The 15,849-nt window shown below is 33.6% G+C and overlaps 1 protein-coding gene across 3 annotated transcripts in view; it reads left to right on the top strand.

Annotated features, from left to right (window-relative positions):
- The window catches only part of LOC149807558 (uncharacterized), a 74,343-nt gene extending 60,227 nt beyond the window's left edge, over positions 1 to 14,116 (top strand). For all 3 annotated transcript variants that reach the window (XM_089967763.1, XM_089967746.1, XM_089967753.1), the window contains exon 10: positions 12 to 14,116. In XM_089967763.1, the coding sequence (XP_089823889.1) occupies positions 12 to 1,975 (1,964 nt within the window). In that variant the 3' untranslated portion in view covers positions 1,976 to 14,116. The remainder of the gene's footprint in view (positions 1 to 11) is intronic.
- Positions 14,117 to 15,849: the final 1,733 nt, after the last annotated feature.

Below are 15,849 nucleotides of genomic sequence, written 5' to 3'. Positions count from 1 at the left end.
TTTCTTACCAGGTGTTCCTGACATTCAGAACTATCTGCGCGGCTTGTATAAAGACATGACGAGTCTATCTCTGTCCCCCACCGGCAAAGAAAACTTTGTTGACGTATCAGAAGTGTACATTGACTTGGACTTCCAACAAATTGAAACCAGGGATTTCAAGTATACGGAAACTGATCTAACTTGGACAACATCCTATAAGACTTCGGTTTCTAAAGAAGATGTTCATATTGAAAAAGTACATAACCAGAATGTTTCTCCGATCATAACTGTTGGATGTAGCGGCAGTGGTAAGTCAACATGGTGCAAGCATCTTGTACAATGCTGGTCACAAAACTCTAAAACTGAGGAGGCAAATGTACAGGGTATAAATTTACCCAATCTTGGAGAATATCAAATCCTATTATACCTGCCACTAAAATCTTCTGACAGAGGACTTTCGTTCCAGGAGTTATTGCAACACTATTTGTTTCAAGGACAACCAGAATATTTAAATATCATAACGACGTACATATATGATAAAACCCATGCCCATTCTATACTTATACTCATTGATGGTTTCGAAATAATTAGTGAATATGTAAAACCTATGTCAGAACTCTTGGATCATAAGCTATTTTCTTCATGTACTGTTATTTTTACATGTCGACCTAGCAGTTTTAAATTGATCCTTAATGCATGTGTTGATAGTTCAATACAGTTGGAGTTATTTAAGATCTGTGAAATTCCTCTTGAAAAGTCAACAACATATGCTAGCAAGGTTTTGAGCAAATTCAATCAACATAAGGAGGATTTTAACATTCATAACTTTCTGACATTTACAAGAAATCTCCATGTGCAAAGTCTGCTAAAATTACCGTATCTCTGTCTTATTCTTTTGTTTGTATGGATGGAAAACAAAAACCCCTACATTGAAATTACAGATATTCTGCTTCACATAGTGGAACATTTACTTGACACTGAGGAAACAGTTACACGGAACAAGGAAAAGATCACGAAACTATCGGAAAGAAACTCTCCCGCGGTCCGCATAAGCGTTAACAAATTAGATGAGCGATTTGTTAAGATTAAGGGTCTTATGTATGAACTTAGTATGAAAACTGAAGACATTTTTCTACCTAAAATGAAGGGATTGAAAGATAAAGAGAGGTTGGTTCGTGGAACCTCTGCAAGAAGCAAGGATGCGCTTTCTTTTGAAGTCTTGTATGAAACAGGTCTCATAACTGAATCTGTCCCATTAAAGTCAGCTGAGAGTCTATCAACCTTGACCTTCACAAACGAGCTCATTTTCCAATTATTTTTTTCCATGGCAATCGCATTTAAGAAGGGACAAGGTTTCGATTATATCGTTTCAGATATGGAAGTTGCTCTGAAAAACAGTATGATTATTCACATGCTCTGGCAATTCTCGCCTACATTAGGAAAGGAGGCTTTTGTCAAATTACGCAAGTTAAAAAGTAACAAACGTGCAAAGCTTGGCTTGTGTCGACAGACTAACATCTTCAGATACTCCATCACAAAGATAAATAAGGTAAAAAAACTTGGTCAAGAGGTGACGATAAATAAATATCGCCAAGTGATATGGCTACAGTCGCTTCTGTACAATGGTGGTCTAGATGATGAGAAACTTTTATTTCTGACAAATGCCTTGAGGTCCATGGATTCACTTACCTCTCTTGTGTTAGAAAACAATGCAAATAATGACGATCTCGTTTTTTGGCTACCTTGCTCACAAACGTTGGAAAAGTTAGAACTCAGCATCAAGAATTGTACTTTGCTGTTGTGTCCGGAATGGAATTATCAGATACCATCTAAGCTGAAGGAAGTCGTAATTAAAACTGTTAACATCAGTAGAGGAGATATAGAAGTACTTTGCAAAGCTTTGGCCTCTTGCGAGAATCTTAAGAAGCAGGAAATGAACCCGACAGTTGTTAGTACTGGTGATATTGAAACTGTGTCCAAGAGGTCAAGCTCCTGAATACAACTTTTAGAAATAAAAAAGGACATTGAAGTAAACTGAAATTAGCAGGTGCACTAGCTGTCGTACTATCCCATATTAAGTGATATGAAAGTCTGGAAACTCCAACCTTAAAGAATTGGAATGCATCTATTAAAGTGGAAATTCCATATCGCATTATAAGAATACATGTAGCCACAGATGATGATGATGACGAGGATGATGATGAAGATGATTATGCTGTCGCTGATGATGATGACGAAGGTGATAATGATGCAATGTATGCTGATGGAAGGAAACCAATGATTGAGATCATTTAAAGTTATGTTAAGTTAGAAAAGGATAAGTTACAAAATACACCAATGGGTCCTCTCATTGGTGTGCCAAATAAAAGAAACATGGGTTGTCGAAACCTATTAGACGTTGTTTCGTCTTTCAGCAGTAGAAACGTGCAAGGATAAGAGGGAAATAACACACGTGAGCTAAAAGATTCCCTTAGATCATCACAATCCAGGAGGTCATCTGCATACTTTTTTCACAATGTAATGTCTATTCATATTATGGATGAGATGGAACTAATATAGGTGAACTTTTGAAAGGTATGTACACCTTACATCATCTCAGCACAGGAGGTCCTGTGCAGAACATTTTTGGAGTGTAATGTCTATCACATTATGTGTCTTTTTTCATAATAATAGTTTGTGTAACCTCATGTAGTTAATGACATTTTGAATGTCAATAACCTATAAATGGTTTTGCACTTTAAAGATGAATCATGCATAGCGCGTGATTTTTTTCATTCACAAAGTTCCAAAGAGGTAATGTATTAACGTTCTGGTAAACATCACGTGATCCGTCAATAACATGAGTTCTGGTGATAGGTCAGGCTGACCTAATTGTTTGAATAGCCAGGATTAAAACAGTTGATTTGTTTACAGAAAGAATATTTCGAAATGTCTTGGTGATTCGTCGAAATCATAACATATTATTTATATGAAATGCGTCTTGGCTTTGTATATAAGAAAATTATTACCAGAGTTAGGCGTTCTTAGTGGTACTATTAGTCTTGTAAGCGTTAGTCATTGAAAAAATCAATTCATTTATTTTATTTACGTAATTTTTAAAATTACATATAGGATAAGCTCTCATAAGACATTTTTACTAAAATTTTAGTTTTCATTATTAACCAATTATGGACCACCAAACCCGTAAATACTCTATTATTTCTTCACCCATTTCTAGACTGGTTCACAGTTCTTCCGTATAATTAGTACCGTGTGTCCTAAAAATGATATATTACGGGCACTATTGCCATCTTTCTATATCACGTTTGATGTGTGCCGTTGTCTTGATTTAATCGCTGAACTAAAGGGGATACTGAGGATTACATCTTAAAATTGACAACAAATATCAAATGTTCACATGCTTTAACCGTAAGTCTATTCAGGTTTCCTTTGGCTCCAAAACATTGTCCACGTTCGTTCTCCTCACTGTATTGCTCACAGCAGAAATATTTTGATGCATAGCTACGCTTGTGCTCAGAATTCGCTCATTGGAGATTACACTCGTATATCAAGCTACACTGTACTTAACTGTAAAGTGTATCTACATTACTTGTGTTAATGATTATGTATATAAATGATCATTTATAAATACATCACATGGCCTAAAGATATTGGGTTGTGCTTTTAACTCAAGTGAATATGTTATTGTCGCTTTTTTACCTTGGAAGGTATATAAGAAAATCTTGTTCAAGAATTTGATGGGATTTGAGTTCAGGTCATCGGTTTCTACTCGGAAAGCCAAAATGGTCTAATATCTGATTAGTTAGATAGTTAAGGACCTGACCTTTCTGATAAGTATAATAAACTGGATATGATTATTCGACCATCATTATGGTTCTGAAATTGCGCTTATGTTTTTATATTAGGGATGGTTACCTGCGAATTAGTTATTCTACTTGTAATCCCCATATTTATCTATTGTGTTCTATTGTGCCCTTTCCAGTTTGGCGTTGCATAAAATGTATGCGTCCACGTTGGGAACCAGTAGACATTTCAATCGCATGGTAATCGAAATAAGTCAGAAACGTTGTCAAAGGCTTGTGAGGTTGCAAGAACTAATCCGCAATCTATTAAGTCAAAAATAAAATTAAGGTATGATAAAATTACCTAGGAAAGGAGTTTTCAGTCTGGTGAAAAGAGTTCTGGCTCTCTTGTCCATACCACAAAATCCTCTTCAGGGTAAATATTATGGTCCTTACTCAGTTGAAAAGAAAGTAAATTATTTAAATTATATCATAAATACGCATGGGAGGCGAAAACAAAAACAACTTCTCCGTATAAAGATGTTAAAGGAGTATGTTTAGAGAGATAACCAGGTTAATCATGCAATTAATTTAGTTTTAACTCTCCCAATAATTGAGGATTTAAGAGAAGGAATGCAATCGAAGTCTATTGATTTTTGAAGTGACAAATCTTCGGAAGTCTGAAAATATCATTAATCTGGACCAGAAACCTTCACATTTGCTCGCTGCAACAAGAACATAATGAACTTAAACAGTTATTACTTGAACATGAGCACGTATTTTCAGATGTTCCTACAATAACAAATAAAATCTACCATAACGTTGAAATTGTGAAATACACACCTGTGAAACAACATTCGTACGGGATGAACCCCCTCAAACAGGAATGCTTGAAAAAAGAATTTCAGTATTTGCTGGAGAACGATTTCAGAGAACCGAGTAAAAGTGACTGGAGTTCACCGTGTATATTTGTTCCGAAACCAGATAATACTTTCTGCATGTGCACTGATTATAGGGAGGTGAACAGTGTGACTATAATAGATTCATTTCCATTACCAAGAATCGATGACTGCATTGACAACTTTGGAAATGCAATGTATGTCACTAAATTTGACCTTCTAAAAGGATTTTTGTGAAATTCCACGGACGGAAAGGGCCAAAGTAATTTCAGCATTCGTGACTCCAGATGGGCTTTATCAATATAATGTGATGCCGTTTGGGATGAAGGGTTCGCCAAGTACTTTTCAATGTTTAATGAACATGAGTACATCTGGTTTAGATAATTATGTTGCTTACATCGATGATGTCATCACCTACAACGACACCTAGAAAGATCATTTAGCAACAATTCTGAAACTCTTTGACAGACTGACTAATGCAAATTTGACAATTAATTTACCCACAAGTGAGTTTTACCGTTCTTGTGTAACATTTCGAGGATATATAGTGGGACATGGACAAGTTAAATCTATAGATGCTAAGGTCAAGGCTATCTCTGAATTCCCTGTGACTGTCAGTAATGGCTGGAAACTATCTGAAATTTAGTTCCAATGTTTCTATCATTGCTGAACCGCTGACAAATTTATTGAGCAAGAAAACCAAGTTTCATTGGTCTGAAAAATGTAAAGAGGCTATTGATAAGTCAGAGACCATACTTAAGAGTGCGCCAATTCTTACATTTCCAAATTTCAGGAAATCATTTAAACGGTCTGCTGATGCAAATGATGTTGGGGTTGGATCAGTTTTGATTCAAGCAGATACAAATGGTGTTGATCATCCAGTGTGCTGTTTCTCTAAAAAAAAGGAATTAAATTAGAACCAGAAAAATTATTCCACACTTGAGAAGGAATGTTTGGCTTTTGATATTGGAATTACAAAACTTTAAAGTTTACATTAGTTCAGCTCCTTCTCCGTTCATTGTGTTTAGTGATCACAATCCCTTACTACCATCGGCAAGATGAAAAACAAAAATCAGAGATTTATTAAGGTTGAGTTTGTTGTTGCTGGAATGTAATATTGACATCGAGGGAAAAGACAATTTAATAGCAGATGCACTTTCTGGTGTATATAAATATATTTTTTCATGTATACTTTGTGTCATTCATAAGATTTCATTTTATGTTATTTTTTTACCACATGTATATTTGGCTAATAATAAAAAGAAAGATTTATTGTACGAATCGTTTTTTTTTCTTCATGACGGAAAGTGTTATATATATTTAGTTTAATTATTTCTTTGTTAGCTTTAAATTTTTTAAAATTCATGACATGTTATTGTAATATAACATGGTATGATGTACGTGACCTTGTCCAAAATTGAGCTCATTTCTGCTTGACTTGATTTACTTTTGTTATTTCATTCATGTAAACAACTGATACTAGCTTCATTATTCTCTATGTGTATGAGCTTATTATCAGGATTATTATTCAGTTAAACAAGAAGGAGTAAATATGTCGATTTGGGTCAAGATGTTGGAAATTCCTAAATGAATTTTAAGGGTTATTGTGTTGTAAATAAACAAGGATCATTAGATTATTCTGGAAGGTTTTTTCATTAGGTAATGGCTGTTGTTAGAAAATGCTAATTTTGACCTGAGTTCAAGCTGAAAACCATATAATCTTATGATTGTGAGGATTTTACCAATCGTTCTTTAACATATAGGACCTTCAAGTTGCGTTATGTTGTGACCAGTTTGGGCTGAATTTTAGTGATTATATTATCTGGAAATACAAATATGCTCTGCTTAAAATCTTGTATAAAGACATTCACTGGAATTTATACTGAATTCAAACGTGGAATACTATTTCTGTGATTCAACAAGATTCTGTTAACACATCAACACTCTGTAGGATTTAACAGACACATCATCATTTTTAGCTTTGGATCTCTTCGGGAATTTTATTGACTTTTATTGAGGACTTTTAAATTACCAGGACCTGTGTCTTTAATGTTTGGATTTTGTTTGGATTTAATTCGCAATAACATAAGGTAATATTTTCTCATTTTCACTTTGTATTCTTAGAAAAAAATTATTTGTTAAATTTTAGAAAGCTTGTTGTCTTTCACTTTTCTCTTTTACTTACTTTAAGAGCATAGATCCTTAACACATTGGCCTCAGGGTGTAGATGCCTGCCATTAGCGCTAAGGTCAATGACGTTACAATTGTATTTGTAAACTTTGTGCAGCTTTCATTTTTTTTCCCTATGGCATTTACTCCGCCCAGCCGTCTTAATATAGTGACCCTAATAAGAGAACATTATTGAGCACTTCATTGCAATGGATAGTATTACAAATCAACACCGATATTAGTTGACGATTTTGGTGCAATTTGAAATAAATTTTTTTTGTTTAACATCATTCACTTTCGTAATATATAATTTCTTTGAGGTGGGAATAAATTCAAGGGCCATCCCAAAGGTGCATCTGAATTCGTCTGTTCATGCCAGGACTGGCATGGGCTATATGTTGGCAATGTCAAACGTTTCGACGCTATGTTTCATGGGCTAGGTACCTGTGGTAGATATAGCTCGCTGGTATCACAATCGACTGCCATGTCTGATTTTGCCTTTCACGCCTTAAGCATTGTGTAACAGGTCCGGGGCAGTACATTAATGCACAATTAAAACGAAATTTACGAAACACTTCCAATCCTTTATGAAAAGTCTTGAAAATAATTATATTTATCATACGAAGAAAAATACACTTTTATTGACGATAAAGCAGGAACATAATGTGGAAGGCACTTCATAATATTTACTGACGCAAAACATATTTACATTGAAGAGTTATCACCCTCTACAAAAAGGCTGACACTATTTGGAGAAATATAATTCAAGTACATGATAATAGATACACGAGGCTGCGATGCCTGTTTATTTTTGTTTGTATATTTCATGCAAAAATTCACATAATGTCTTTGAATTCCAGAAATAGAACGGTTTGCAAATTGTTGTGATAATCAAGCATGCAGTATTAATTTTGTAACATATAAGTGTTAATGAGGTGGAGATCGTTCCATTGGTGACGATGTTGTCTGTTTTCATATATTTGTTTCACAACCATATCATGCTTGAAAACAAGTGATACTTTAGGATGATTTTGAGTTGAAATCATGTTTATATTGACAATGACACCCATGAGTATTGCCAATTTATTTACATTCATTTGTTTTCCGTTATTCTCTTCGTCTATTTATACATTTGGAAATCTTCACATTGAGCGAAATAATTGATAAATATTAAAATTTAGTGCGAATAAACACAATGGAACCTCTTTGATTATTTATCCACAATGACACACACTAAAATGGCTTTGAAATTCATTCTGAATACTTGGTCACTATACATTTGCCATATAGGACATCATTCCAGCATTTGTGACATAATAAGTTGCTATTATGACTGTTACATATAGAAAATTGTGATATAGAGGATATGTTCTTTTCTTTACCTACGCTAATTTCGGTTATATTGCATCGTGTGAGAGTAACACTTGATATTTAACGAGTGGCGAAGGCAGGAGTTAGGTATATGGGTTTCGTGCCGTATAGTGAAATTTATATGGTATTTAGAAGTGAAATGAAAATTTTCTTTTTATTAGATATTAAACTTACTTCAGAAATGAGGTCTAGAATACTAAATTGAGTCTTCAGTATAAATAAAACCTCTTTCGTAAATTTACATCACTTGCATTAGTTAGAGATTTAAAATGCGCGGTCTAATTGGTATGACCAAACGTGTTGCAATAAATTACATATTTGACATTAATTTTGTAAAGTCTTTTGCATTATATGACAGCAAAGAAAGACAGATTCAGCAATGCACCACGGCTGGTTGATCATTAATGTCAGGTTATTAAAGTGAAAAATATTCATAGAGATGCAAACTTCGTGAAGTTCAGTTTCTTCGGTAAGAAATAATTTCCATATCTACAAAGTGACGCAAGTTTTCATTTATTTTTCTAGCTGACTAGGCGTTTGTTTGTCTTGCATCATGCATAATGTATGTGGGCACAGAATCAAGCGTCGAATTTCATAATGAGATATATATATACAAGCATATTTTCACATGTAAAAATATAGGAATCAAAAAAGTGTGGAATATATATTTTGTTGCACTTTCAGAAAATTAAATTTTCTACTCTAGCAAGTCATTTTCTCTATTGTAATAACGGCTAACGCTAGTGTACTATGGTGATTCAGCGGAGACTTACAGGCTGTTCTTTGGGTGAGAATATGTGGGTTTAGGATCGAAGTCAGACATAAAGATCACAATACTGCTGATGACGTCATTGCAAAAGTATAGATTAAACAAGAGGGTAGAAAATATAAATCTCGTACATTGTAACACTCTATTAATTTCCCGAGAATATTAAATGCAGACATGTTGTAGAAAAGCATGACCTTCAAATGTACATAACATTGAGATTTGTAGAGAAAACTGTTTTTGTTTCACAAAGTTAGGAGGATTATTAAAGTTTTATACCTACTATCAGAGATTAAGAATTAGGATATGCTAAGTTCTTACTGTATTTGGCACACGTCTTTGAATGCCATTCTTTAGACCAGAAACGTGCTATTTTATCTGTGTAGTATAACCACCATTCGTCGCTTTAATTGACCATGTCCACAAAGCAGAAAGCTATTTAGCCGTAATCATCCACTTTTTAATATCCGTTAAGTGAGCAGCGCCAAAATTATTGTTTATACATGCGATTTAATTACAACGTATGCCAAGCTATTTATTACTGTTATTCCAAAAATATTTTATCCATACTCAGGGAAGTAGTAAGACGACTAATGATTACCAGTTACTTTCTTCAGTAATTGCAGTGACCATTAGAATGAGCATGAAGTATGAGGAATGTGTCTGGCAATCATTCACCATAGTTCTACTCTTTTTGCACATTGAGAATAACCATGCATCTTATTAATATTTATTCCACATGCATACTGTAAAATATAATATATGCAAAAGTTCGATAAAATGGAAGAGATGAAAAAACGCAACATTGCTTCGCATCACCGATGTCAGGATTGCGTACCATATACATCAGTGACCGTGGATATTTGTTGGCTTATCACTCTTATATTGGGAGCCATTGATAATCAAAGTTGCAATGTAACGAATATATGCAACACAAATTTAAAGAATCTTAAAGGAAATCTTCAAAATAGGCAAATGAAAAACAAGAAAATAAATGCGTCCTAGTTTATAATGTAGTTAAAAATCTGAAAAATGCCGGAAATTTCTGCATAACGCTTTCGTTGGTAATATTTCGTATGCGTTTATACGATTTACCAGCTTAGACATATACTAATCTTCACCGCTAGGGCGATATATATGTTGAAGAAATATACATACACCTGTAGGATAAGTGTGAATGTATAATATTGTGTTCCACATATGTTCACTAATGTCTTATATTACTATTCCATTGAGTGCTTACGGTTATGGACGATGAATAACGTAAGTATTTGGGAGACATTTGTTTCGAATTCCTACAAAAATATGCTGTAAGTGATATATGTTGTGTGTATACGTGCCAAATTTAAACAGTTGTGTTATGCAGTTGCCTATCGTGTACAATAAATGTAATATTAGAAAAGGAAATTCGAAATATATATAAAATATGTATAATCGAACAACTTGCTCGTTTATAATTGTCACCACAAAATAAACTGTCAGATGTCAAATAAATTTATATAGTTTCTGTAACATTTCAAATTTCATTACTCCATCTACCTTTGACCTTTTAGTTTGATTATGATCAAGTCCACCTTTTCTGTCACGTTATGTCATAATTCTGCACATCGACGAGCACATATCTGGACTACTACTATGCAATGTAGATATATTTGCATACCTATCACGAAGCTCTAACATGCAATGACAGAGTAGTTGAGATAAAAATCCATTCGTTCTTCCACACGTACCTCATGCGCAAATTTTAAGCCGAACCTAACAATTAAATAAGAGATTTTAATTTCTTATGTACTGAATTGTACAGTTAATTTACTTTTCATGTATAACACATCCTTAAGACATGACGTCATTGCATTTGTTTATTTCAGGTTTTACAACTTATAATACTTTCTGCATGTGCACTGATTATAGGGAGGTGAACAGTGTGACTATAATAGATTCATTTCCATTACCAAGAATCGATGACTGCATTGACAACTTTGGAAATGCAATGTATGTCACTAAATTTGACCTTCTAAAAGGATTTTTGTGAAATTCCACGGACGGAAAGGGCCAAAGTAATTTCAGCATTCGTGACTCCAGATGGGCTTTATCAATATAATGTGATGCCGTTTGGGATGAAGGGTTCGCCAAGTACTTTTCAATGTTTAATGAACATGAGTACATCTGGTTTAGATAATTATGTTGCTTACATCGATGATGTCATCACCTACAACGACACCTAGAAAGATCATTTAGCAACAATTCTGAAACTCTTTGACAGACTGACTAATGCAAATTTGACACTTAATTTACCCACAAGTGAGTTTTACCGTTCTTGTGTAACATTTCGAGGATATATAGTGGGACATGGACAAGTTAAATCTATAGATGCTAAGGTCAAGGCTATCTCTGAATTCCCTGTGACTGTCTGTAATGGCTGGAAACTATCTGAAATTTAGTTCCAATGTTTCTATCATTGCTGAACCGCTGACAAATTTATTGAGCAAGAAAACCAAGTTTCATTGGTCTGAAAAATGTAAAGAGGCTATTGATAAGTCAGAGACCACACTTAAGAGTGCACCAATTCTAACATTTCCAAATTTCAGGAAATCATTTAAACGGTCTGCTGATGCAAATGATGTTGGGGTTGGATCAGTTTTGATTCAAGCAGATACAAATGGTGTTGATCGTCCAGTGTGCTGTTTCTCTAAGAAATTAAATTAGAACCAGAAAAATTATTCCACACTTGAGAAGGAATGTTTGGCTTTTGATATTGGAATTACAAAACTTTAAAGTTTACATTAGTTCAGCTCCTTCTCCGTTCATTGTGTTTAGTGATCACAATCCCTTACCACCATCGGCAAGATGAAAAACAAAAATCAGAGATTTATTAAGGTTGAGTTTGTTGTTGCTGGAATGTAATATTGACATCGAGGGAAAAGACAATTTAATAGCAGATGCACTTTCTGGTGTATATAAATATATTTTTTCATGTATACTTTGTGTCATTCATAAGATTTCATTTTATGTTATTTTTTACCACATGTATATTTGACTAATAATAAAAAGAAAGATTTATTGTACGAATAGTTTTTTTCTTCATGACGGAAAGTGTTATATATATTTAGTTTAATTATTTCTTTGTTAGCTTTAAATTTTTTAAAATTCATGACATGTTATTGTAATATAACATGGTATGATGTACGTGACCTTGTCCAAAATTGAGCTCATTTCTGCTTGACTTGATTTACTTTTGTTATTTCATTCATGTAAACAACTGATACTAGCTTCATTATTCTCTATGTGTATGAGCTTATTATCAGGATTATTATTCAGTTAAACAAGAAGGAGTAAATATGTCGATTTGGGTCAAGATGTTGGAAATTCTTAAATGAATTTTAAGGGTTATTGTGTTGTAAATAAACAAGGATCATTAGATCATTCTAGAAGGTTTTTTCATTAGGTAATGGCTGTTGTTAGAAAATGCTAATTTTGACCTGAGTTCAAGCTGAAAGCCATATAATCTTATGATTGTGAGGATTTTACCAATCGTTCTCTAACATATAGGACCTTCAAGTTGCGTTATGTTGTGACCAGTTTGGGCTGAGTTTTAGTGATTATATTATCTGGAAATACAAATATACTCTGATTAAAATCTTGTATAAAGACATTCACTGGAGTTTATACTGAATTCAAACGTGGAATACTATTTCTGTGATTCAACAAGATTCTGTTAACACATCAACACTCTGAAGGATTTAACAGACACATCATCGTTTTTAGCTTCGGATCTCCTCGGGAATTTTATTGACTTTTATTGAGGACTTTTAAATTACCAGGACCTGTGTCTTTAATGTTTGGATTTTGTTTGGATTTAATTCGCAATAACATAAGGTAATATTTTCTCATTTTCACTTTGTATTCTTAGAAAAAAATTATTTGTTAAAATTTAGAAAGCTTGTTGTCTTTCACTTTTGTCTGTTACTTACTTTAAGAGCATAGATCCTTAACACATTGGCCTCAGGGTGTAGATGCCTGCCATTAGCGCTAAGGTCAATGACGTTACAATTGTATTTGTAAACTTTGTGCAGCTTTCATTTTTTTTTCCTATGGCATTTACTCCGCCCAGCCGTCTTAATATAGTGACCCTAATAAGAGAACATTATTGAGCACTTCATTGCAATGGATAGTATTACAAATCAACACCGACATTAGTTGAAGATTTTGGTGCATTTTGAAATAATTTTTTTTGTTTAACATCATTCACTTTCGTAATATATAATTTCTTTGAGGTGGGAATAAATTCAAGGGCCATCCCAAAGGTACATCTGAATTCGTCTGTTCATGCCAGGACTGGCATGGGCTATATGTTGGCAATGTCAAACGTTTCGACGCTATGTTTCATGGGCTAGGTACCTGTGGTAGATATAGCTCGCTGGTATCACAATCGACTGCCATGTCTGATTTTGTCTTTCACGCCTTAAGCATTGTGTAACAGGTCCGGGGCAGTACATTAATGCACATTTAGAACGAAATTTACGAAACACTTCCAATCCTTTATGAAAAGTCTTGAAAATAATTATATTTATCATACGAAGAAAAATACACTTTTATTGACGATAAAGCAGGAACATTATGTGGAAGGCACTTCATAATATTTACTGACGCAAAACATATTTACATTGAAGAGTTATCACCCTCTACAAAAAGGCTGACACTATTTGGAGAAATATAATTCAAGTACATGATAATAGATACACGAGGCTGCGATGCCTGTTTATTTTTGTTTGTATATTTCATGCAAAAATTCACATAATGTCTTTGAATTTCAGAAATAGAACGGTTTGCAAATTGTTGTGATAATCAAGCATGCAGTATTAATTTTGTAACATATAAGTGTTAATGAGGTGGAGATCGTTCCATTGGTGACGATGTTGTCTGTTTTCATATATTTGTTTCACAACCATATCATGCTTGAAAACAAGTGATACTTTAGGATGATTTTGAGTTGAAATCATGTTTATATTGACAATGACACCCATGAGTATTGCCAATTTATTTACATTCATTTGTTTTCCGTTATTCTCTTCGTCTATTTATACATTTGGAAATCTTCACATTGAGCGAAATAATTGATAAATATTAAAATTTAGTGCGAATAAACACAATGGAACCTCTTTGATTATTTATCCACAATGACACACACTAAAATGGCTTTGAAATTCATTCTGAATACTTGGTCACTATACATTTGCCATATAGGACATCATTCCAGCATTTGTGACATAATAAGTTGCTATTATGACTGTCACATATAGAAAATTGTGATATAGAGGATATGTTCTTTTCTTTACCTACGCTAATTTCGGTTATATTGCATCGTGTGAGAGTAACACTTGATATTTAACGAGTGGCGAAGGCAGGAGTTAGGTATATGGGTTTCGTGCCGTATAGTGAAATTTATATAGCATTTAGAAATGAAATGAAGATTTTCTTTATATTTTATATTAAACTTACTTCAGAATTGAGGTCTAGAATACTAAATTGAGTCTTCAGTATAAATAAAACCTCTTTCGTAAATTTACATCACTTGCATTAGTTAGACATTTAAAATGCGCGGTATGATTGGTATGACCAAACGTGTTGCAATAAATTACATATTTGACATTAATTTTGTAAAGTCTTTCACATTATATGACCGCAAAGAAAGACAGATTCAGCAATGCACCACGGCTGGTTGATCATTAATGTCAGGTTATTAAAGTGAAAAATATTCATAGAGATGCAAACTTCGTGAAGTTCAGTTTCTTCGGTAAGAAATAATTTCCATATCTACAAAGTAACGCAAGTTTTCATTTATTTTTCTAGCTGACTAGGCGTTTGTTTGTCTTGCATCATGCATACTGTATGTGGGCACAGAATCAAGCGTCGAATTTCATAATGAGAAATATACATACAAGCATATTTTCACATGTCAAAATATAGGAATAAAAAAAGCATGGAATATATATTTTGTTGCACTTTCAGGAAATTAAATTTTCTACTCTAGCAAGTCATTTTCTCTATTGTAATAATGGGTAACGCTAACGTACTAAGGTGATTCAGCGGAGTCGTACATGCTGTTCTTTGGGTGAGCATATGTGGTTTTCGGATCTAAGTCAGACATAAAGATCACAATACTGCTGATGACGTCATTGCAAAAGTATAGATTAAACAAGAGAGTAGAAAATATAAATCTCATGCATTGTAACACTCTATTAATTTCCATAGAATATTAAATGCAGACATGTTGTAGAAAAGCATGACCTTCAAATGTACATAACATTGAGATTTGTAGAGAAAATGTTTGTGTTCCACAAAGTTAGGAGGATTATTCAATGTTTTATACCTACTATCAGAGATTAAGAATTAGGATATGTGAAATTCTTAATGGATTTGGCACACATCTTTGAATACCATTCTTCAGACCAGAACCGTGCTATTTTATCTGTGTAGTATAAACACCATTCGTCGCTTTAATTGACCATGTCCACAAAGCAGAAAGTTATATTACCCGTAATCATCCACTTTTTAATATCCGTTACGTGAGCAGCCCAAAAATTATTGTTTATACATGTGATTTAATTACAACGTATGCCAAACTATTTATTAATGTTATTCCAAAAATATTTTATCCATACTCAAGGAAGTAGTAAGACGACTAATGATTACCAATTACTTTCTGCAGTAAGTACAGAGACCATTAGAATGAGTATGAAGTATGAGGAATGTGTCTGGCAAACATTCACCATAGTTCTACTCTTTTTGCACATTGAGAATAACCATACATCTTATTAATATCTATTCCACATGCATACTGTAAAATATAATATTTGCAAAACATCGATAAAATGGAAGAGAT

Source organism: Sinohyriopsis cumingii, chromosome 1 (genome assembly GCF_028554795.1).
Source record: "Sinohyriopsis cumingii isolate HCF-2022 chromosome 1, ASM2855479v2, whole genome shotgun sequence".
Taxonomy (NCBI): domain Eukaryota; kingdom Metazoa; phylum Mollusca; class Bivalvia; order Unionida; family Unionidae; genus Sinohyriopsis; species Sinohyriopsis cumingii.
Note: the sequence above shows the minus strand (reverse complement) of the source record. Positions and strands in the feature narration are given on the sequence as shown.